This window comes from Equus caballus, chromosome 1 (genome assembly GCF_041296265.1).
Source record: "Equus caballus isolate H_3958 breed thoroughbred chromosome 1, TB-T2T, whole genome shotgun sequence".
Lineage (NCBI taxonomy): Eukaryota > Metazoa > Chordata > Mammalia > Perissodactyla > Equidae > Equus > Equus caballus.
In genome coordinates, this window is record NC_091684.1 from 120,058,819 (window position 1) to 120,084,399 (window position 25,581).

At 46.4% G+C, this 25,581-nt stretch overlaps 1 protein-coding gene across 6 annotated transcripts in view; it reads right to left on the reverse strand.

Moving 5' to 3' along the window:
- Positions 1 to 25,581, reverse strand: part of TRPM1 (transient receptor potential cation channel subfamily M member 1) — a 103,960-nt gene that overhangs the window by 77,199 nt on the left and 1,180 nt on the right. For 4 of the 6 annotated variants that reach the window (XM_070231292.1, XM_070231299.1, XM_070231281.1 and 1 more), the window contains one exon: positions 635 to 714. Coding sequence is in view for 1 of the 6 variants with exons in the window: in XM_070231274.1 (XP_070087375.1) it covers positions 635 to 714 (80 nt within the window). In the remaining 5 variants the exon portion in view is untranslated. Of the gene's footprint in view, positions 1 to 634; positions 715 to 7,975; positions 8,096 to 25,581 lie in introns of those variants that run through there. The other 2 variants (XM_070231295.1, XM_070231284.1) reach the window with 1 other exon arrangement.

Here is a 25,581-nt window from a genome sequence, read left to right on the forward strand (position 1 = left end):
CACACTGGGTGAAAGTACAGATACATCACTCCCGGCAGCCCTCCAAACTCAGGCTTACAGCTTTTGCCCTCAGGGATGAGAAGTTTTAGCTAAATTCATCTCTGATCACTTTCATGGCTTTAGAAGGCCTTCTGTTTAGTTTATAACAGGTGCATTTTCATGTAAGTGAGGGACATTGTTTGACATTTTGTGTACAAAGTAAATCCTTTCATAAAGTTACATCTAGTTCACTTAATCACTCAGATCTTTCCTGTGATGGAAGCTCCTTTTCATCTAAACACGTTATGAAACTCTAAAAAAGAGGTCCAGAAGATGTCCTGGAAATCTGTCATTATAATGCCCTCAGCTCCTTCATCTCACCAAGACTAAGAGGAAAACTGGGGGCCCATCTGGTTATGAGAGTTCACTTTCAAGTGAGTAGCGGACAGTAACTCTTTCCCAAGGCTATTTGCATCTTTACAGAGGAACTTATTAGCCCAAGTGACTCCCTGGTTAATGACTCAGGTGGGGAATAGATTCTGGCCATCCTTCTTGACTCTTTTTCCCCCTCCCACAAATACTAGAAGAATAGTTACTGGCAATTGGTGGACAAATGCTGGTTTGGATAAGGTCTTAATTATGGCTTCCAAATTACCTGTTAGGGTCTTTAGTGCTGGGAATTACGAAGATACATTCCCGTTTGCAAAAGGTTCTTTCGATCCAAGCTTTCTGTCCCTGGAAGAGAAAGAAGTGGAAATTAGACCAATATATCCCCAAGCCATCATTAGAATTCATTCTTTTGCTTTTATAAAATTATTATGCCATTAACAAGCAGTCTGCCCAAAAAATCTGAATAGACACTGCCAATCATCATGCAAATGGATGCAAGTCTTTAAGGATCTTAGCTCTGGTTCCTTTAAAGAGGAATGGCTTGGAAGTAAGTTTTGTATGTAGCTCATGATTCCCATAGAGCTACAAAACCTAGGCTTTGCATGCAAGCTGAAGTCTGCAAAGCGGGGAATGATGCCCCCCTGGAGTAAGCCGGTGCCCAGAGGAGCTCTGGTGGGAACGTGAGTTACCAGAAGCTGACAAAGTCTGCAAGTCTCCAATTAGGTCTTTGTTTTGCTCTCAAGAACCTCATCTTCTCCAGACTTCCGGGCCCCCACACACCGTAGGAATTTTACAAGTGGACTCTAAGTGGTATTCAGAGTCACTGGATGTTATTTTTATAACTTAAAATATTGAAGGTTGTAAGGAAACGGGTACTCATATAACATGGCTGCTGGAGTTGGAAATTGATGCAATCTCTACCGAGGGCAATTTGGCAATAATTTATCAAAATTACAAAGCATATACCTTTTGACCAAGCAATTCCATTTTTAGGATTTTATTCTACAGATATACCTGAACACATGCAAAATGACACATGCCCAAGGTTATTTATTGCATCACTGTTTATGATATCAGAAGACTGGAAGTCACCTACTGTCCATCAGTAGGCAATTTTGTCTGTGTTACGGAACATTATCAATGGAATTCTCTGCAACTATAAAAAAAAAAGTAAGACATTCTCTCTATATCAATAGGGAAAGACCACGGAGCTGTAGTAAGTGAAAAAGCAAGATGGAATAATTTCTAGAGTACTGTCATTCTGTTAGATGGGAGAAATGCACGTATGCAAATATACTTGCTTGAAAATGGACACAACATATTGGGAAGCGTTCACAAGAAGCAGCTAACACTGGTGCCCTCCAGGGAAGGGACCTGGAGGCCTGGGGGATGTGAGTGGAAGGACATACCCACAGGCTTGGTGCCCTTTAAAATTTTTTTAAGACAATTTTTTTAGAGCAGTTTTAGGTTTGCAACATACTTGAGAAGGAGGTACAGAGATGTCTCGTATATCCCCCACCCCCACACATGCATAGCCTCTCTCATTATCCACATCATTCACCAGAATGGTACATTTTGAACTTATTTTGACACATCATTACCACCCAAAGTCTGTAGTTCACATTAGGGGTCACCCTTCGTGTTGTACATTCCACGGATTTCGACAAATGTATAATGACATGTATTCATCATTATGGAATCATACAGAGTGTTTCCACTGCCCTAAAAATCCTCTGTGCTCCACCTCTTCATCCCTTCTTCCCCCACAACCTCTGGTAACCACACATCTTTTTACTGTCTTCACAGTTTTGCCTTTTCCAGGATATCTTATAGTTGGAGTCATATGGTATGTAGCCTCTTCAGATTGGCTTCTTTCACTTAGTAATATGCATTTAAGCTTCCTCCACGCCTCTCCATCGCTTGATAGCTCATTTCTTTTTGGTGTTGAATAATATTCCACCATCTGGATGTACCACAGTTTATTTATCCATTCACCCACTGAATCTGGTTGCTTCCAAGTTTGGCAGTTATGAATAAAGCCGCTATAAACATCTGTGTGCAGGTTTTTGTGTGGACATAAGTTTTCTCCTTTTAGATTTTGAAGTATGTAAATGTATTATCTATTTAAAAATATAAAATGTTTGCCTGAAAGAAAAAAGTAAAATAAAACAAATTTTTGAAAAACAAGCAAACCCTCTGTAGTCCTGTCACTCTGATAATTAAGTGCTATCAACTTTCGTTTGCTGAACCCTAATCCATCTATGTCTGCTTGTTGAAGATGCTGTTTGTACAAGGCACTGTGCTGGGTGCTGTGGGGACTTCTGAGGAGAAAACTTCAGGGTGAGCTTCGTTCCCACCACCTGGAAATGTCAGATGAGGGGTGGAGACTGCATGTGCTGAAGTGGGGGGCAGCGTGGATGCTTCCTGGAGCAGAGGGAGGCTGGGAAAAGCTCACACACCTTACCAGGGAGCCAGCACCCTTCCATCTATCTCCTTGAGGCCTGGCTCAATGTGTGTTGTGGTATTTGTATACATGTGATGTGTGTGCTTGTGTGATGTATTTGTGTATGAGGTTTGTGTGTGTGTGTGTACGATGTATGTGTGGTGTATGAGTGTAGAGTGTATGGTGTATATGGATGTGTGTGTGGTGTGATGTGTGTACATGTGTGATGGGTGTGTATGTGTGTGGTTTGTATTTGTGTAGGATAGGATATGTATGGTGTGTATACATGTGATGAGTTGTGGATGTGTGCAATATGTGTGGTGTGTGTTATGCATGTGGCATGTGTGGTATGTATTATATGGTGTGTATATAACGTGTGTGTGTGTGTATGTTTCTGAGGTCATAGCAGGGTAGGTTGGCAGACACAAGGAAATGGAGTGGCCTAGCATGGGAAACCTTAGAAATCAGAGTCAGATCCTGGAGAAGCCATGCAGGGCAGAGCATAATGTCCTTGGCCACTCTCCTAGAGTCTCCAAGGGGCACATCATAGTGTGACTTGTGACCTCTCACCTGAAGTGTCTAGTGGGACGATGCTCAGTGCTGCCTTCCCAGGCCCCCACCAGCCCTCTACCCCCCCCACCCCACGCCGGGCAGCAATGCTGATCTGGGGGCTCCCTTGTCTCTGTGGATGCCGCCTCCTTGGAGGGTGACAGTGACAACCCAATGACACAGAGGTCTTCCCAAACGAGGTCGTGTCAAGGACCTGATGCCCCTTTTGTTGCTCCACAGAGAGTCCTGGCCCAAGTTGTTGCCGTGCAAAGACTGTCCCATCCAGGTTTCCATCTTTTTGGAAGAACACGTGAGTCCCACCCAAATGGAGCCTTTCTGGGGAGATGTCAGAGTCAGCTGGTCACTTGGCTTCTTTTTGAATAAGGAGAGTGATTATAATTCAAAACCTTCTCCAGGGGCCTTCAAAAAGCAACACCGTACACTTTTCTCTCCAAACAATTTAATGACTACATGAAAACTACATTGCTAATGAGAGGAAAGGGCAGCATCGGCCCAGAGAAAGCTCAGAGTGGTAAGCCTCTGAAGTCCCTGCCCCCAGCACTTCTTACAGGGAAGTTACAACAATCCGGTGCAAAACAGCCAAGCAGGGCCTTTGCTGTCTGGAAAGAAAACATGCTATACCTTTTGCATTTCACTCCTCACTTCCCGGAGAAGCTGAGAGAGTACACCGTTTTTTTTTTAAAAGAACACAGAGTTCACAGTATTTGGACTATATGCCTTTAACTAAAGACAACAAGAACTCTAAACAAATGTTGAACTCCCATGAGTAGGCTACTTTTCCACAGAGACATAGGATAGCAATTCTGAAACTACTTTCTGTATATTCTAGGACTGAACAAATAAATCAGCATATTGTGGATAATGGGAGCTGGGGTTCTCACTGTTGGAGAAGGGAGTTATAAGTATGGAAAGTGGGGAAGGTTAGAAAGAGTCCCTGTAGCATTGGACTGAAACTGAACTTATTAGTATAAATCCATATTTGTAATATGTAGAGATAGACAGATATAAAAACAGATACAGGTGTGTGTGGGCCCTCTCTCCACACTCCCCACCCCCACCCCCCAAGTAGATACAGTATATTGGATTAGTCATCTATTGCTTACTATAACAAATCACTCCAAAACTTAGTGGCTTAAAACAACAAACATTTATCATCTCACAGTTTCTGTGGACAATTGGATGTGGCTTCACTGAGTGCTTCTGACTCTGGGTCTGTCACAGGATTCAATCAAGCTATGGGTGGGGGCTGTGGTCTCATCCGAAGGAATGCAACTGGGGAGGATCCATTTCCAAGCTCACTCACGTGGTTATCGGTGAGATTGAGTCCCTCTCCAGGGTTGTTGGCCCAACACCTCCCTCAGTTCCTGCCACGTGAGTCTCTCCACATGGCAGCTCATAACATAGCAGATGACCTCCACCAGAGTGAGGAGCACAAGAGGCATGCAAGACCGAGGCCACAGTCTTTTATAACCTAATATCTTAAGCAACATTCCATCACTTTTGCTGTATTCCATTCTTGTATTCGTATTCGTCACCTGGTCTAGCCCACACTCAAGGAGAGAGGATGACTGTAGTTTAAGTGCCTGACTTTAGGCTTTGGGTTGCTGAGGCATCCATTTCAAAAGACACCCATCTTGAATAACTATCACCAGCTCTAAGACACACTATCACAGCTACTAGCAAAACAGCCAGAAAAAGAATTAGGCCATCCCCACCCACGAATTTCCCTCATTCAGAAAGCTCTGGGTGACCTAGGTGACTGACCACTTGAGTGACCCTGCTTCTCCCTTCACACACTCTAACTCCCGCTCTTATGCTTTAAATTATCCAATAGAGAGTGAACCCTCGAAACCCTAGACACCCTACCCTCAGACCCTAATAAAGGCAGAGTTCCAGGTCCACACTCTTCTCTATACCTCACAACCTCGCTGTGTGGCCCTCCGGTGTGCCATGTACCCTGCAGGGCCTGTGATGTAATGAATCTTACTCCTCAAAATTCCCTCGGTGTTTGCTGAAGTACGTCTTGCAACCATAATAAGAACCACAAGGGCTCGTCTAGTCACAACAATAGTCCCAGTGAGGGGAAATGTCGGTAGGGGCTCCCTACGAGTACTACAGGCCCAGGTGAGTGCCTCAGGCATTCCTAGCTGAAAGCATCCTTTTCTTTCTTTTTTTTTTTATTAAGGATTTTATTTTTTTCCTTTTTCTCCCCAAAGCCCCCTGGTACATAGTTGTATATTCTACGTTGTGGGTACTTCTAGTTGTGGCATGTGGGACGCCGCCTCAGCATGGTTTGATGAGCAGTGCCATGTCCATGCCCAGGATTCGAACCAACGAAACACTGGGCCGCCTGCAGCGGAGTGCGCGAACTTAACCACTTGGCCACGGGGTTCAATAGGCTGAGACCCACACAACAGTTACATAAGGCATGAATATCAGGAGACTGGGGTCATTGGGGTCATGTGCCTACCACACATACGTACTCATGTCTGTGTGCATATCCATTCATGTATTGCCTGGCTCTATCCACTGAAAGGACCTAGGAGCAATAACACTCTGAAAGCAATGAGTATACTTAGTACTCAAATACTAGTTTCTAAATATGATTCTTTGCTAAAAGAAACCTGAGCTCTTTAGAGAAATGACTGAATTCACGGCCGGGGCAGGGAAAGTGCAAGAAGAGCCTGGAACATGTTGTGCCAGAAAGTAATGAAGTGTTTACTTCTGACATGGGAACTTGTCAAAAGAATCCAGAAGGCACTCTGAAGGGGTTTTCCCTGGCTTCCTCTGGGATTACTTGAGCATGAAAATAAATGATCACAATAAAGAATTATAACCCTTTGACTGAAATAAGGACCCATGAATCCACACTGATACAAATCCACACATAAAAATGCACGGGCTACACGGGAAAGCTCTTTCTTCCAGTGGACGGTCACCTAACACATGCAGAAGGAATCATGCAATTAGAAAACCACCATGAGGCAACCAGCAAGAATCTTTATGAACGCTGAAAGCAGTGGTAGAAGTTTGAAGAGTAACAGTACCCTTACATAATCTCAAAGTATCTCCCATAGATATTACTAATTACGAGGGGAAACTAGGAACTTGACGGTGCAGAAGTCTGCTGAACACCGCCTAAAACGATGTGAGCGTCACCAGTAACGGAACAAGTGTTCACGCGAGCCTACTGTTGAAATGCACTGAGAAGAATAAAAATGCCAAAAATGCATAACCCGAATCTAATCCGGCAGAAACCTCAGCCAACCCAAATTGGGGGTCGTCCTACAGAATAACCGACGTATATTCTTAAAAAATGTCAAGGCCAGGAAAGACAAGGCAAGACGGGAATGTTTCTAAAGGCTATAGAGACGTGACCAGGCAGGCGCTTCCATCTCTCAGCACAGCCCCGCCCCCGGCTCTTCCCCCTTCCTCTCCCAGCCCCGCCCTCCGCCCCCTCTCTAGGTCCCGCCCCCTCTGCCTCCGTAGCATAAAAAAGCAGCAGGTGGGCACTTCCCAGGAAACCCATGCCAACACAGTGTGGGAAATCAGAAAACCAATGTCCAGCACCTGAACAACGAGGCTTAGATCCCACATCATCAAAAGGGGGAAAGGCCACCTGCCCTCCAGGATTTAATATGCTGAGGTGGGTGACGAGCTTGGAAAGTAGTAATGTGCCTCTTGTTTTTATTAATGTTTGTTCTGTCACAGGCAGCCTTTAAATGCCTCCATCACTGAGTGTCCCCAATCTCCTTGGCGCAGGTGCAGGGAATCTGTGACCCCTCCGGGAGCATCGGCCTTGCATATTGCCCCCCAAACTCAGGAGGAGGGCTTTTCAGAGTGCCCAGCACCAGCCCTTGCTTGTGGCCCCGGGCAAGTGCAGCAGCTGGTGTCCACAGCCTACTCCAGGCTCAACCCACTTCCCTCTGCTTCACCGAAAATCCGTTTTTTTCTAATGAAAAAGCTAGCATGTGACTAACACACTTTCCCTTGGGGAAAAAAGAGCTTTGCTTTCGTATTGCCTATTGATTTTGTTAAAGTTTAGTTAAGAATATCCTCGGTTCAAAATTCCAAGTTACTGCTGAGTCTCCAGAAATGTTCTAGAATCTTCTGAGGATAAACAAGAGGTACAAGAGCCAGTCTTTGCCTGCAGTCTTTTTTGGGGAAGTGAGACATACAAATCATGCCCTCAGTGTTCCAGTCTCTGCTCAAATGTTCCCTCTTCGAGCTGGCTCTCTGACTCCCCATCTTACTCTCAACCCCTGCTTCCTGTCCCTCACACACTTCATCCCACTGACCTCCTTCTCTTCTCTCCTCCCTCTCCTCGCAGAAAAGCCACGAAAGCTGCAGTGCTGTTCAGTTCTCTGCTATATCTCCAGTGCCTCCAGGAGTGCCTGGCAGAGAGGAGGCGCTCAGTATCCTATAATGACTAAATGAACGAGTAAATTGCCTGGGTGGAGCACTGCCATGGCCACTCAGCCTTATCAACACTGCCTACAGCAGCCTTGTCCCTTGGGCCCACAGTCACCTAGGGGCGCACACACAGAGCAGACGGGAGGTAACCCAGGTCATCCAAAGATAGTCTGTGCTCACCTTGGGGAGGAGCTCGGCCTCCTGAATGGCTGCTCAGAGCTACCGATGCAGCTGAAAGGCAATGGGTGGAGGACCCTTTAGTCAGACATTCCTCATTCCCCTCCTGCCAGCCACGCTCCAGGGCTGAGTGACGCAAAGGTAATAACAGAGAGCCATGAAATCTTGCAAAGCATGTCCTTGTGAAATGAAAGGCAGCAGAGCCTCCTGTGGTTCACTACAAACCCCTTAGAGCCCCTCCCCTCATTGGTTACATAGTGGCCATTCATCCGAAATAGTTCTGGCCATCAGAAGGGGTTATTTTAAACGCCTTGGGGCAAGGAACAGAAACACTGGTACTGGGGACTACAATCCCACCCACAGGAGCTCCCGTCCCACTGGGGAGTCTGTCCACTGAGTCTGAGTGAGGGGACACTGCGCCACCGTGCTCCCCAAGTCCTTTTGGCTTTCAGAGATGAGTCCTCCTCCTCTCTGAAATGGAAACTGTTTTGCATAGTTTTGAGCCTCAGCAGGGATAACACTTGTACAGTATCTGCAAGGTACTGGATTTACATGGAGGTCCTGGTCATTATTCTTATCAATAGTAAGATGCATGACAGAAATAGAGGCAGTCTAACATCAAGGCTGCAATTGGTGTTCAAAAACCACAGGTGCTGGGAGTTCGGAGGGGGTAAGTGCAGGAAGGAAGGGGCTTGAGCTAAGCCTGAAAGGACGGGCAAGCTTTGAAAAGGTGGATGGAAGACGGAAGGCATTTGGGGTCAGGGAGTGGTGGGGTGGGTGGGACAGCACTGGCAAAGCAGCCGGAGTGAGGGCAGGTGTGGAGAGTGGAGCAAGGAGGGAGGGGAACGGGGTGGCTGAGGGGGAGGGGTGTGCCAGGAGCAGGAAGGTGAAGGAAGGGAGGGGAGAGGGCGTGTTCCTTGTGCCACCCCTCATCTGAGGAGGATGGGGATGGGCTGTGGAGGGGCAGGAAAGGGCCCTCCATGAGACGAATGTTTTAGTGGGGGCTTCTCTTGATAAGTGAAGTGTAAGCAGAGACTAGGCTGCCATTTATTCATGTTCCAGGTGTTTTGTGAGTGCCCACCATGTGGCTGGCATGGGACTGGGTGCAGGGCTATGGGCTGTGGGTGCAGGTGAGCCAGGTAGTCATGGCCCTGCCCTCATGGGGCTTCCACTGTGGTCAGCTAACAAGTAACAAACAAGGTATCAAATAGACCAGAGTGTTGGAGATTGAGGTAAGAATATAAAGGAAATAAAGAAAAGAGTGTGATAGAGTAGGGGATGTGCATGTGGGCCGGGGACAGGGGTCATCTTGTTAGATTGGGAAGTTTTTGCTGAACATGTTACACATTTAAACTGAGAACTGAAAGACCAGAAGATAATTCTAGGGTGAAGGACTAGCATGTGCAAAGGCCCTGTGGCAGGAAGAGCTGGGGGAGGTTGCCTAGGAGCATGGATCAAGAATGTGGTCTAACTTGGGATTGGAGAGGCAGGTGGGGCACATTCTGCAGGAACTTTAGGACACAGCAACTGGTGAGCAGGGGAGTAACATGATCTTATGAGAATGGATTATAGGTGGGCAAAGAAGAGGCAGGGTACCAGTAGAAAGACTGGAGTGGTCCAGGCAAGAGATGTTGGAAGCCTAGACTAGCTTGGGAGCAGAGGAGGTGGAGCAGGGTGGGCAGACTGGAGATATTTAGTGGGGGTGGATGGAAATGGACTGGACCGGATACTGATGGGGATGAAGGAAGGGGAGGAACGCAGTAATGACCCCTGGGTTTCTGGCTTTTGGGACTGGGTGGCTGGTGGTGCAATTTACAGAGGTGGGGCAGCTCGGGAATAAGTTTGGGGAGGAAAATCAAGCACTCTCCTGTAGATGTCTTAGGCTCCAGGTGCCCACTGGACCTCCAGGTACACAGAGGTTCCCATAGCAGCTGGTTGCAGGAGTTTGGGACTCAGTGTGTGGGTGGTGTCTAAAATAATGGGAATCACCGGGATTGCTGACGGACAGACTGCGACAGAAGAGAGAAAGGAGGCCCAGCACTGAACCCCGAGGAGCAGAGGAAGAGGCTGCAGAAGAAAGCCCAGTGAGGTGGAGGACAGACGCAGTGTCCCGGGAGTCTCGATGGCCTCTCTGCCAAGGACCATGTGTCCACGATGGGCCAGGCAAGTTTGTGGGAGAAGAGTCAGAGGGCAGTGGGCTGAAGAGCATGGGAAGTGGGCGGTCTGTTAGTTTGTTTTTTGTTTTTTTGATTAAAAAAAAAAGAAATATCTGCTATAAACATGACCGAGGTAACCTTTGTACAATCTGGGTGGTGGTCACCCAGATGCTCATCGTTGTATCATCCTCTGGACTTGACCGTAGATTGAGGGCAGAGGGCCTGAGGAAGCGTAGACAGCCAGTATCAACGCGTGAGAAGCTTCCGGGAAGGGGAGCTGAGAAGGGGTGGGAGCTGAGCAGTCAGGAAAATTGGACCTTCTGGAACATAGACACACGGAGGGGGATGACCCTATAAGGAGGGGTGCAGGAGGAGGAGGAGGCTGCTGAGGGACACCCTTGGGAAGGCTGGGGTGGGGGCGGGGCGACAGGGCGTGGCTTCTGGCCTGGGCGGATGCCCCGGAGGGAAGTGGCTTTCCAAAGTAAGAGCTGGTTTACGGCTAGGCGAGTCTCTGTTTACTCAGTGTCTGTTTGTTGGGCCAAAATTAACAGCATACCCCACAGTGAAATGACTGATTTGTGGACCAATTTAGCCGAAAGAAACCGCCTGTCTCATGTGTCTATTTAGAGCACGACTGCATGTGGCCCACACGCGCACTTGGTTTGACCCTTGTAGGAAGACAAGAGTTACCTGCTATTATTAACCGAGAGGGAGATGGGAGTGTGAAAACCTTGACTTCTGGCGGGACGTGGGAACTCTGGCCGACGTCCCCGCACAGCTGCAGGTGGCTGTGGGTCCCCACACACACCCCGCACCTGCCCTTGCCTGGCTTCGGGGGGCACCTGCGGGCCCCACCTGCGGCAGCACCTGCGTGCCTGGGAACTCTCCATCCCAGAGGATCAAACAACCTCCCGCCAAAGCACTGGCGCAAAACACCCATCTTCCTGTGCACAAAGGATAAAAACTCCACAATGGTTCCTTCCTGCTCCGCCCTCCACTCACTCACCCCCACCACTGTGCGAGACTCTGGCCTGTCCAACAGGCCATTTCTGGGTGGTTTGGCTGGGACTCCTCAGGGAGACTCTCAGGCCAGACCCCACCACACGTTGCAAAGAAGACAGGTGGGAGTCCCAGGCTGAGCCCACCCTGCCTGACCCTCACCTCTCTGGGCCACAGCTGCTACATCTGTAAAATGAGCATGATAACGTCCCCCATGTCTGTGCTATAAATTGGTGTGAGACTTGAATGACAGTGCTTGGAAGAGCTTTAAGACCTAATTTCCTGTCCTGTATCGTCAAGGTCCCCTGGAGGAGACAGGGCTGGCCTGGAGGAAACATTGGGCGTCGTCACAGTGACACCCGCCCCTGTTCCAGGATGTCCTCTCCCCCGATCTTCAGCCCTCCTCTATCCAGGGGTGGGTCCTTCCTGGGACACTGGGATCAATCCTCCAGATTGGAGTCCTGGAAACAGAGCTGGATCCTTAGGCCAAAGGAGGTGACCTTTTTCTTTGTACTTAAAAAAAAAATTGAAATATAATCCACATACCCTAAAATTCACCTTTTAAAGTGGTGAGCCAGTCATTTTTTAGTATATTCCCAAGATTGTGTAACTATCACCACCATCTAATTCTAGAGCATTTTCATCATCCCTGAAATATGTCCCTTACTGGACCGGCCTGTGGCGGAGTGGTTAAGTTTGCGGGATCTGCTTTGGAGGCTCCGGCTTTCACCGGTTGGGATCCTGGGCGAGGACATGGCATCGCTTGTCAGGCCACGCTGAGGCAGCATCCCACATGCCACAACTAGAAAGACCCACAACTAAAAATATACAACAATGTACTGGGAGGATTTGGGGAGAAAAAGCAGAAAAAAAAAAAAAAGATTGGCAATAGTTGTTAGCTCAGGTGCCAATCTTTAAAAAAAAAATGTCCCTTACACATTAGCAGTCACTCCCCATTCCTTCCGCCCCCTGACCCCAACCTAAGCAACCACTAATCTACTTTCTGTTGCTTTGGATTTGCCTATTGTGGACATTTTACATAGATGGAATCACACACTATGTGGTCTTTCGTGTCTGGCTTCTTTCACTTAGCATGACATTTTCAAGGTTCACCCGTGTTGTAGTGGGTGTCAGTACCTCACTCCTTTTGATGCTGCAGTGACACTGCATTGCATGAATTCATTAATTGACGGACATTTGGGTTGTTGCCACTTTTTGGCTATTGTAAATAATGCTGCTATGAAGTTTTTTTTTTTAAGGGGTGACTGAATGAGGCTAGGAAAAATGGAAGGAAATTCATTAACCTGTTAACTTTGTGGTTGTGGTAGTGGATGCAGAATATTTTCTTTAATTTCTTCCTTGTCTATATTGTGTTTTTAATTTTCTAAGGAAAAATATAGCCGATTTTAAAAGGAAAAAGAGAATGTGCCCAGGATGCCTGACCAATGTGAGGAAGCTTCTGAGTCCAGGGTCTCTCGGTTGCAGCCAGCTCCGAGGGTCCAGCCTCACAGTCACACCCTTCGTGTTTTTTGCAGCGTCACTAACATTTTAATTTTCCAATAACACTGCTGGTTGCCATCTTAGATTTATGTATATTTAAAGCTGTGACTGCAAATGATGGCATCATACATCTGTATCGCTAACTAGTAGTTTTAATTCCCAATTACAAAAAGATCACATTTTTTTCTACACTTAATGTCACCCCGGCAGTTCATATGTTGAAACCTAACCCTCAATGTGACGGTATTAGGAGGTGGGGCTTTTGGAAGTGGTTAGTTCAGAGGGCAGAGCCCTTGTGAATGGGATTAGTGCCCTTATAAAAGAGACCCCAGGGAGCTACCTCGCCGCTTCCACCATGTGAGGACACAGGGAGAAGATGGCCGTCAGTGAAACAGGAAGCAGGCCCTTGCCAGACCCTGAACCTGCCAGCACCTTGATCTGGGACTTTCCGCCTCCAGAACTGTGAGCAATAAACGTCTGTGTTTAAGCACCCAGTCTGTGGTATTCTGCTATAGCAGCCCGAACAGACTAAGACAAAATTTCACCAGAATTTACTGTATGGATTTCACCAAAAGTGTCTGGGTTTTGCTGTTACAATGTGAGCACATGCCCATTTGTTTTTGAAATTGTTGTTCTTGATGCAGTCAAATTGCATAAGATAATGTCTTATTCAAGGTGGTGCTGGCCAGACGCAGGGAGCACTTCCCACACATGCTGCCCGCCAGGCTGATCTCACAGGAAGTGAGGGGGCTGCTGACCTTTGGGTAGAATGCAGAGTGGTTGTTAGTTAGCCCTAAGCAAATGCAAATAGACAATTAGGAGAAAATGCCAAACCGAAACACGACAAAAGGAAGGCTGCAGCAGAGCGATCCATATACTTCATTGTACAGCTGGGCCAACCACACAGACCGCGCCTGCTTTCATATTTGCTCATCTCTTTTCACTATTGACAAGACAGACCCTCAGATCTCACAGATGCGGAGAAAGACCCCAGACCCGGACTGATATTGTGATATCCTGGAATGAAGGCCTTGTGGGACCAACTCACACATCCACTTACCTTGGACAGTTTGGAGGGGGAGAGGAAACAAAAATGGGCTGTGTGTTGGGATATCTAACCCTTCCACCCCCCAGAAAGCTGTGCCGGTTGCAAAGGAGGGCTGACGCGCAAGGAACACGAGTGTTGGTCCTCCAGCTGAGGCTCTCTACTGAGCGTGGAGAGAGGAGTGAACAGTGGGGAACTAGCTAAGACGGTCAGCAGGAGAGAGAAAGGCAGAGAAGGGAAGGCAGCCAAGGTCAGCTTCTAGCCCCAGCTCTGGCAGAGCCAGCTGAGCAGAGAGCTCCCTCAAGGCACATGCCTGCCCAGGTAGCAGATGTGGGAAGCCAGGCAGGCACTTCTAAACACAAGCTGTGCTCACAGATATGAGTGGCCTGTCTTTCCCATTATAGGGAGACTCAGGGGAGGCCCCTGCTTTTTGGGATCACACTTCTGAAGGAGGTAATGCACAGGGGTATGCCTTGCTCTGTAACTAGGGGAAGCCACCAGTTTCTGGGGGCCAGAAACTGCACTCTTACAGGCCTCTTCTCCTTCCAGTGCTCGAGACCTTTCTCTGGCGGGTGTTCAGGTCAGGGTTGCCCCCTCTCCCAGAATAGGCCACCAGGGGCTGAGTGGATCCAGCCCTTCTCCTTGTCTCCTCCCCTTGGGCCTAGCCCCTAGGTAGAACCTGGATGAGAAACCTGCTTCTGGAAAGGGATCCACAGAGTCTATGCCAGTTTTCCTCAAAGTGTGGTTTGGGGGAAGTTGTTAAAAATGCAGACATCTGACAACTATGGAATGGGAGGAAATGTTTGCAAATCATAAATTGATAAGGGATTAATATCCAGATTACAGAAAGAACTCCTACAACTCAACAACAAACATAAACAAGTTTATTTAAAAATGGGCAAAGGGAGGCCAGTCCCAGTGGCCTAGTGGTTAATTTTGGTGTGCTCCACTTTGGCAGCCCAGGTTTGGTTCCTGGGCATGGACCTACACCACTCATCTGTCAGTGGCCATGCTGTGGCAGCAGCTCACATACAAAAAGAGAAAGACTGGCAGTGGATGAATTCTCAGGGTGAATCTTCCTCAGCAAAAAAAAAAAAAAAAAAAAGGGCAAAGGACTTGAATAGATATATTCCAAAGAAGATAAACAAATGGCCAACAAGCACATAAAAAGATGCACAACATCGCTAGTCAGGGAAATGCAAATCAAAACCACAGTGAGATACCACCTCACACCATTACGATGGCTACTATCAAAAAAAATAGAAAATAACAAGTGTTGGTGAGAATGTGGAGAAATTGGAACCCTTGTGAACTGTTGGTGGGAATTTCAAATGGTGCCATTGGTATGGAAAACAGTATGGTCGTTCCTCAAAAATTAAGCATAGACTTATCATCATATGATCCAGTAATTCCACTTCTGGGCATATACCCAAAGGAATTGAAAGCAGCGTCTCAAAGAGATATTTGTACACCCTTGTTCATGGCAACATTATTTACAGTAACCAAAAGGTGGAATCAACCAAAGTGTCCATTGATGGATGAATGGATTAGCAAAATGTGGCATATAAAAACAAAGGAATATTATTTGACCTTAAAAAGGAAGGAAATCCTGTCACATGCTACAATATGGATGACCCTTGAGGACATTATGCTAAGTGAAATAAGCCTGCACAAAAAGACAAGTACTGTTTGATTCTACTTGTATGAAGTACCTAAAGGAGTCAAATTCATAGAGACAGAAAGTAGAATGGTGGTTCCTAGGGACTGTGGGGAAGAGTGGAATGGAGAGTTATTGGTTAATGGGTACAGAGTTTCAGTTTGGGATGACAAAAAGTTCTGGATGTGGGTGATGGTGATAGTTGCACCACAATATGAATATCCTTAATGCCAGTGAACCGGGCTCTTAAATATGGTTAAGATGGTAAGTTTTCCGTTATGTGTATCCACTGCCCATGCTGCACTCAGCTTCGTGACGCTCTGCTTGGGCCCTTCCAACCCAGACGTCTTGAGGAAATGCAAGTTCACGATTTGGGGAACCAGTCAGAGGAGAGGCCTCTGATGGTGGAGCTGGCACCTGGACACCTGAGGAAGGAGTCAGTTTTGGAGGCTGCTGTGTGGGTGTAATGCAGTTAGGGCCTGGTGTGCCTTTCTCAGGTGAGGGGCGGAGCCAAGGTTAGGGGGAAGCCAGTGAGCTACTTGCCTCAGGGTGCCCCAAATTCAGTAACTAGGATAAATAACATTTCATACAATATTAAAAAAAAATAAAATCAATCCAAAAAATCCATGATGAACACAACATCAAAATTTTAGATGGGCTGTTGTTGCTTGTTTTATGAGCTTGCGTTATTGTGGAATGGTCATTTCCAATCAGCTCACAGATCTTGGGTCATGTGGCCAGCATGTCCCTCTTGGCAGTTTTATGCAGGTTGACATTGACATGCCAGCTTGTTGGGCAGTGCGAAGCTTTATATATGGTTCAAAATATGGGAGGATATTTTGGTAAGTCTCTATAGGGCACACATTGTCCCTTCTCCCACTCCAATTTGGCTCAGCACGATGCCTACGACAAGTCACTGGTGACCGCGGCAGGCTGACCCTTCTACTGGTCCACACAGTTGCTGGAGGACAGCAGGGAAGCCTGTACTGAGTGGACCTGGGATCACAGCTGAGAAAGCACATTCCAGGGGCACGATGGATGCGGCTGGGACAGGCCTGACAGCCACCGTGGGTTTCTGTAACCCTGAGAGGCGCAGGGACCACTGGTTTGGGGAATGATTCACCAGGAGGCAAGTGAAGCGTCAGCTCCAGGGCTCTGTGCTTGCAAGGACCTGTCCAAGAACTGAAACCTGATTTGGAACTTGTAATTGTCTATTCTTTTCCTTAAAGAGGTGGCCCCAAAGTATATAAGCTTTTGGGCCCCAAAGCACCGCTGGGTACACCCCTGTCTGCCTTCCGAATCAGGGCACCTGTGCCATGTGGCCCACAGGGAGCTGATGTATTCAGGGCGGAGGACTCATGCCCTGCTGGCCTGGAGCATGGGGTGGGGATGGGGGTGGCCATTTCCACAGGATGGTGGGTGGTGGAGGGGTGGGGATGGTGTATTTTTTTTCTTTGCTTAAAATTAGAAACAAACAAACATAAATCCCTAAACTAATGTGTGCTCAATATAACAAATTAGAAAATTATAGAAATATCTAAACTTTTTAGTTTTAGAACCACTTTTTAGTGGTTCATTCTCTCTTTCCCCTCCAACCCCAGCCTCCAGCAATAACCCCCGTTACAGTGGTATGTGCCCTTCAGACATTTCCTCCTGCTTCTTCAAACACACATACTCTTGTAAAGAACTTTTTAAAAATGAAACTTTAGCGATACTCATGGGCATCCTTTGAGCCATTACACGGAGAGCTCCCCTCACCCTTTAGGCAGCTGCAATGCTATTCCTTTGTATGGCTTCACCAGGAATCATTGTGTCATATTCCACATGAAACCTCGTCTTGGAGAGACTCTTCCCAATGGGCCTGAACTGGTGCCTGAAAGTTTTACTATTAGAATCATTTCTTTGGTTTAAGGTTTTGCAGGTGTCCCTTAAAGTAAACTACAATAAATGACGTAGTGGAGAGAAAAGGACTCTGGGTTTGGGCATACCTGGGTCACCTCCCAGATTCACCATTTCTTATCTCTATGAGCTTGGCCAAATTATCTAACTTTCCTGAGCGTTGATTGTCTTGTCCGTAAGATGGGGTGCTTGTAAGGATTCAATATGATTAAGTGTAACAAACCTTGAGTCCACTGCCTGGCAGAGATCGGCGTTCAGTGAATAGTTTTCAAGTTTCTTAAATAAGCATTAACTGAGTGAAGTGTAACAAGGGTGAGATTTCAGCTTCCCTTTCAAAGCCCAGGATCTGTCAGGTAGGGTGGTGGACTTCAGACTACATGGTCTCTAATTCCCTGGTCCATGGCGGAGGAAGCAGGAGGCCAGTGGGATAGTGGGGCTGAGACTCAGGTCCAGGCCTGGCCGGCTGTCCCCAAGTTGGGGGACACTGCCATGAGACAGAGACCCTTCTCTCCAGAACTCACAGCTCAGTCATGAGCCCTGACAATGTTGGACGTAAATCTTGGTTTGGGTTTTTCCAAGGCTTTCTTTTTGCCAGTGTTCTCCCTCTCCGTCCTCATTATCATCCATGCTAAGTCAGTTTCCCTGGCTTCTGGGGACCGGCGTGTGTGCGTTGCTCAGTAAGTGCCTCTCATATTTCGGCGCCGCTTGTGTAGATTGGCCAGTTTGCTATAGTCAGCTCTGGGGGACCGAGAGTCAGGGTGGAGCCGATCTGAGGAAGGAGTGGGAAAGCCAGCAGTGATGGGCACTCCTGAAGGGGGCAGTCTTGGGAGGCACAGGCAGAGCTCCTGGCAGGAGGGGCCTAGGGTGGGAGTGGCTGTGGAGAGATGAGCGAGAGGCTGGGTGGGAAAGAAGGGTGCATGGCTGAGGCATCCCAAATGGGGCTCACGTGTTTGCTGTGTACTCGAGGGCTGTCCTGACCATTGTGGTCTGTGGTGACCTATGACTCATGGCCAGTGTCTGGCCTGTTCATGTATTTATAGATGTGTTCCCCCACACAACTCAGCATTTAAAACTTGGGAGGGTTATGTCAGAGAAAATTATCTTCAAAAGTTCAGTGGGGCCCTTGTAAACCTGGCCACCTTGTGTGTCATGAAAGAAGGCCAGTATCCATGTATTTCACACTAGCAGCTTATGAAGCCCCGTTATGTGGTGGGCTCTGCTGGCTCCAGGTGTGCTGAGTGGACTCAGCCCCCAGGAGCTCCCAGATGGGCACATTGGCACCGTAAATGTGTGTACAGTGTGTGGGGACAGAGCAGGGCAGGAGCAGGGACTTCTCTCTGGAAGACTAGGGAGGGCCTTGCAGGGTAGAGCAGGCAGGGAAGGGGCATTTGGCTCATCCTTGAGGCGTGAGGAGAGTTTGGTCAGGCACAGGAGTGATGGCAAAAGGTGCTCTTGGAAGAGGAAACAGCAAGAACAAGGCAGAGCGCGGGATCTCGTTTCTCTACTGTGGTAGTCACAATGACAGACACACAGAACTGAGATGCAGGGTGGAGGTGGGGTGGGGTATGCAGAGACTACACGCTCCCTTACTAGGGGTTTACAGATGAGGAAACAAAGGTGGTGGAGGGGTTAGGGCTTTGGTTGTGGCCCTGGAAGGTGAGAGGGCATCGAGAGAGGAGACAGAGCATCATGGTGGAGCCACCAGCCCTGGCCAGCCTCATGGCCATGTGGCCGGGCGTGACCCCTGTGCATGGCCCTGTCCCTCATCACACATCGTCTCCTCTGACAGATTCAAATTATTTTCTGCAAAATGGACAGATGCTTTTGAGCTCCTCCCTTTAAAGAGGACAAAACAGTTTGGCATTGTCTGGGGAAGCAGAACAGGTCCACAGTCCGGCAGTTCTGCACTGAGGTGTACTCCAAACACGCTCGTGCTCGTGTGCACCAGGAGACCTACACATATGTTCACAGCAGCACTGTTACTGAGAGCCTCAATAGACAGCAACGCACATGCAACTGCAGTAGGATCTATAAGTACATCGCCATACATTCACACAAGGAAACGTTATATGACAATGAAAATAGACAAACTACAACTACCTATGACTCTCAAAAGATAACACAAAGCAAAAGAAACAAGTCACCAAAGACACACACAATGTGATTCTAGTTATATAAAGTTCAGAAGCAGGCAAAGCTAAACAATGAATTGGGTAGGGATGCAGATGAAGTCCAAAATAAAATGATAGCAAAGCACCCAAAGAATCCACAAAATAGCTATTATAGCTGGGCCTGGCACCATGGCCGAGTGGTTGAGTTTGTATGCTCCACTTTGGTGGCCCAGGGTTTTACCAGTTCGGATCCTGGGCACAGACCTAGTACCGCTCATCAAACCATGCTGAGGTGGTGTCCCACATAGCAGAACTAGAAGGATCTACAACTAGAATGTACAACTCTGTACTGGGGGATTTTGGGGAGAAGAAGGAAAAAAAAAAAGATTGGCAAGAGACGTTATCTCAGGGCCAACCTTTAAAAAAAGGGGGGGGGGGGAAGCTATTATAGCTAATAAATGAATTCAGCAAAGTTGCAGAGTATAAGATCAAAACACAAAAATCAGTTGTGTTTCTAAATACCAGGAATGAACAATCCAAAAAGGAAGGCAACAAAACAATTCCATTTATAATAGTGTCAAAAAGAATAAAATATCTAGGAATAAATTTAACCAAAGAAGTGAAATACTTGTATGCTGAAAACTATAAGATATTGCTGAAAGAAAGTAAAGAAGGCCTAAATAAATGGAAAGACGTTCTATGTTCATGGATTGGAAAACTTAATCTTGCTAAGGTGGCAACACTACTCAAGGCGGTCTACAGATTCAGTGCAATCTCTTTCAAAATTTCACCAGCCTTTTTGCAAAAATGGAAAAGCTGATCCTCAAATTCATAAAGAAATGCAAGAGGCTCTGATAGTCATAGAAACCTTGAAAAGAGAATAACAAAGTTGGAGAACTCAAATTTCCCAATTTCAAAATTTCAAAGCTACAGTAATCAAAAGAGTATGGTACCGGCATAAAGATAGATGGATAAGATTGAAAGTCCAGAAATAAACCCACATATCCATGGCCAATTGATTTTTGACAAGGGCACGAACACCATTCAATGGGGGAAAGCACAGTCTTTTCAACAAATGGTGCTGGGAAAACTGGATATCCACATGCAAGAGAATGGATTTGGACCCAGTTCACACTACATACAAAAATTAACTCAAAATGGATCGGACCTAAATGTAAGAACTAAAGCCATAAAACTGTTAGATAAAACATGGAGGTAAATCTGTGACTTTGCATTTAGCAGTGAACTCATAGATATGGTACCAAGAGCATGAGCAACAAAAGAAGAAATAGATAAATTGGACTTCATCAAAGTTAAAAATGTTTGTACCTCAGAGGATACTATCAAGAAAGTGAAAAGACAACCCATAGAATGGGAGAAAATATTTGCAAATCATATATTTGGCAAGGGCCTAGTATCCAGAATATATGAAGAACTCTCAAACTCCATAACAAAAAGAGAAACAATCCAATTTAAAAATGCGAAAAGGACTTGAATAGACATTTCTCCAAGGAAGATATACAAATGGCCAAGAAGCACATGAAAAGATGTTCAACACCACTAGTCCTTAGGGAAGTGGAAATCAAAACCATGAAATACCACTTCACTCTAACTAGGACGGCTATAATAAATAATAATATAATAAATATAATAAATAAGCACCCCAAAACAAAGAGAGGTAATAAGTATTGTTAAGGATGTGGACAATATTAAGTCTTCCAATCCATGAACATAGAATGTCTTTCCCTTTATTTAGGTCTTCTTTACTTTCTTTCAGTGAAATTGGAACCCTCATACACTGCTGGTGGAAATGTAAAATGGTGCAGCCACTTTGGAAAACAGTTTGGCGGTTCCCTAAAAAGCTAAAGGTAAGGGCCAGACCCATGGCCTAATGGTTAAGTTTGGCGTGCTCTGCTTCGGCGACCTGGGTTCAGTTCCAGGCCTCAGGACTACACCACTTGTTGGTGACCATGCTGTGGCAGCGACTCACGTACAAAATAGTGGAAGACTGGCACAGATGTTAGCTCAGGGCAAATCTTCCTCAGTGAAAAAAGAAAGCGAAATGTTGAATTACCATATAACCCAGGAATTCCACTCCTAGTTAGATACCCAAAAGAATTGCAAACAGGTACTCAAACAAGTATATGTACATTCGTGTTAACAGTAGCACTATTCACAATAACCAAATGTATATATGGCTTAAATGCCCATCAAGGAGTGAATGGATAAACAAATATGGTATATCCTTACAATGGAATATTATTCAGCCACAAAAAGGAATAAAGTACTGACACATGCTATAAAAGTAGACGAACCTTGAAAATGTTATGCTGAGTGAAAGAAGCCAATTATAGGTCACCTATTGCATGATTCTTTTTAGATTAAATATCCAGAATGGATAAATGCATAGAGACAGAACACATATTGGTGGTTTTCAGGGGGTAGGGGAAGGAGAAATGGGAAAAAATTGCCTAATGGGTAGAGAGTTTTACCTACTAGTGGTGGCAGTGTTCTAGGTAGCTACACAGAGGCGTGGTTGCACAACATTGTCAATGTACTAAATACCACTGTTGTTTGTTCACTTTGAAGTGGTTAATTCTGTGTTATATGAATTTCATCTCAATAAGTTATTAAAAAATTAAAAATATGTCAACCACAAAGCAAAACAAAACAGGAGATAAGGAAAAGCAAGAGAATGAGCCTCCTAGAAGTCAGGGAGCAGCCCCTGTGGCGGGGAGTGTAAGCGGGGGCCCAGGTGATCACACACAAGGACGTGCTTTGTTCTTCTTCTTTAAACTGCACGTAGACATTTTACACACTACTTATAAATGCTGTATTTCACAATAAAATGTTTTAAAAGAATAAACAAAAGGAGGAGAGGGAAACAGAATCACGTAGCTGGGATCAGTAAGTGTCCCAAACTTCCCTTCCTCCCCATCACAGCTCCTCCCTGATTGTCTGGGGACCTGGGGATTGTAACCAGGATCTTGGGGCCCCTCTACAGCTCCTGTTCCTGCTTTGGCCAATGTTGCCTGGCTGGCTCACTCAGGAGGGTGAGCAAGCTGGGAAGGCGCTGTTTATAGGGTCTCTCTGATGTTGCCCGAGGGCCCAGCCTGGTCTTCCAAGCCTAGAAGAGTTCGGCCCCGTGCCCACAAGAGAGAGGATTCCAGGACCAAGGTCGGCCTCCCTGTTCCCACCTGGCTCCTGTGGGGGTGTCCTCTCTTTTTCAGTGGTGCTCTCTGTCCTTTGTCACTCCTCCAGGTCCCTCCTCCTTAAGCTTCCTCTCTCAGGACTCCCAGGACCTGGAAGGTGCCCCACATCACTGGTGGCCTGCATGAACACAGGTCCAGGCCCTAGAACTGTGAAGTGTCAGGACCTGTGTAGCCTTCACTCCTGGTCCTTCAGGGACTGTGATGTTTTCCAGGGCCACCAGTGTGAGGAAGGGTACTGGGTGGCATGCTGGCAGAGTGAAGGGCAAAACTGAGGCATTCGACACAGCTGAATGTGATGCCCGGGGCTGCCAGCTCAGGAGCTAGCCTGCCAGGGCTGACCCTCAATCCCCTGCTCCATTGTTGTGAAAACACTTAAATGATGGTACTATATTATGAAAATTAGTGTCATAGCAATTGTGCAAATTATAATAGAGTTGGGGTCTTTGCTGAGGGTTTTCTGCTGACCTCACCTCAGACAAGGTGCATGTGGAGGTTGCTTGCTCTGTTCTGCTGAACGTGGAGCCAGCGGCTCTCACCCACCTACCACTCTGTCCACTGAAGGCGTGGGCTGGAATCACCACCATTCGAGCCATCGAATCAGGAACCAAGGAAGGTTTAACCCTTTGGTTTGACTTCTAAGGGAACGGAGGTCCAAACCCCAAGGCTGGTTGGTGGCTGGCTTGGCTGAGGACCAGCCTCCCTCTCACAGCCCCTGGCCACGTGGTCTTGGAGGGGAGCTGGGCAGTGCCCATCACAGAGTAAAGTGCACATGCCCTTTGACCAGCACTTCCACGTCTAGGGACCTATTATCTGGATATAATTTTACACATATACAGGCAATATATGGATGTTTGTTGCAGTATATTTTGAAAAATTTCGTTCATCTACCCTGGGGACTGGTTAGACCAATTACGATGTACCAAATCATGGGCTGTGCCAACTATTAAAAAGACTAAAATAGAACTGTAAGTTCTACAGTGTAAATCTATTATTAATTGAAGAAAAGTTGTAGTAAGATCTTTTTGATATGACCCATCTGGACAAGAACAAACCTTGATATGCAAAGGTCTAGAGCTGTGCTGTCCAAGATGGTGGCCGTTGGCCACATGTGGCGATCGAGCCCCTGAAGTGGGGCAAGTCTGCATTGAGACTGCTGTGATTCTCAGTATAAGACAACAAACTACCATCTGCTATGTCCAACATCAGGGTGCAAAAAAAAAAAAAAGAGAGAGATTTGGCAGGATTTCGAAGACTTAGTACGGAAAAAAGGACAAAAAATATCTCTCTGAGAACTTTGTTTTTGGTGAGGAAGATTGTCGCTGAGCTAACATCTGTGCCAATCTTCCTCTATTTTGTATGTGGGATGCCACTACTACGTGGCTTGACTAGTGGTGTGTGCATCTGTGCCCAGGATCCAAACCCATGAACCCTGGGCCTCTGAAGCAGAGTGCGCAAACTTAACCACTGTGCCGCCGGGCCAGCCCCACTACTAAGTTTTGTATATTGACTACATGTTGAAATGATAACATTTGGGATATATTGAGTTAAATAAGTTTTAAAGTTAGTTTTACTATTTTAACATGGCTTTACTTTTTTTAACATGGCTACTCTACAATTTAAAATTATGTCTGTGGCACAGGTGACCGGGTGGCACTGGTCTAGAACAATAGACATCAAGCCATCCAGCGTCATGGGCTGTAGGGGGTGGGAATTAGAAGAAGCGTGCAGAACAGGACCTTCACATGGCTCTTCTGCATGGCTGTACAAATTTACATATTCATATATCATCTTTACAACCATTAAAACATAAAAGGATTCTGTTGCCACTATTCCTGGCCAGCATGCATTCCATCTTACCATGCCTGGTGAAGTTGCCCACACTCATGCCCTGTCTCCACAGAGGGCCCATGATGGGGCACGCTGTCCTAACCACACTCATGGAGAGGGGAGACCAGAAGCAGTAGGAGGAGGTGGGACATGCACAGCAGCAAGAAGGCTCTGGCAGCTGAGGAGGGGTGCATGTTGGGGTGACATGAGCCTGTTTTCTTAAAGGCATCTCTAGCATTGTAAATGCATTCTTCCCCCGACTTGGGTAGCAACTGAAGACATAATTTCTGGAAAACAGCACGATAAATTCTACTAGGTGTTTTCTATGGGAGCCTGGGAAAATTGCTCCTGTGTGTGATGTGTGTCTGGGGCAATGGAGCAATAATTTTCTGGGCCCTGGTTGCTCCCAATGGATGCTGTAATTCATTCACTGATTGCCGAGTCTTATGTTAGAGCAAGAAAAAGAGGGGTGTGGCAGGTATGGACTGGTCAGCTCCCTTTACATATCAACGTATCCCTGGCTACTGTCTTTTTTAATGGAGGTCCTAAGAGTTGAACCACATTAAGCTCTAGGTCATGGAAGGCAATCAGGATTGGGTTCATTATTCCCTTGGATGAGGGCTTCTACTTTCCCAGGTCCAGAATTTGCCTACACACATGCATTCATAAAGTATAGGACATCTTGGGAACATTTTCAACCAAAGCAAAAGAAACTTTTCTAAAAATATCTAGTGCTCCAAGTAAAAGGATTCTAAATTAATAGAAAGTCTGCTTTGTTTTCACTTAGCAGAGTGAAGGTGACTAGTGACTTAAAATGCCTGAGGGTCATTCCATTTCTTATACTTATCAGCTTTGCAAATGAGGTTGCAAAGAGCCAAACCAAACAAAATTCCAGACTTCTCCTAGAAAATAACCAATAAAACATAAACAATTACAGCAAACATATTCAACTTAGTTGACATTTCCAATTACATTTTCTGGGGCCTAAAATACACTGCAGAGAGTGGACAATTTATGCTACAAATAGCATTGCCAACGCCAGGAATTAAAGTTGCTGCTGGAGAGTTTGCAAAATGATATTTGGTGAACATTGCCGAGGACAACCCTCTCCTTAATTCAACCCCATGTTACTTACGTCTACTCCCAGAGAGGCCGCTCTCCAGAAAATTTGTCTCATCTTTCTTCTCCCCTCCTTCATTTCTC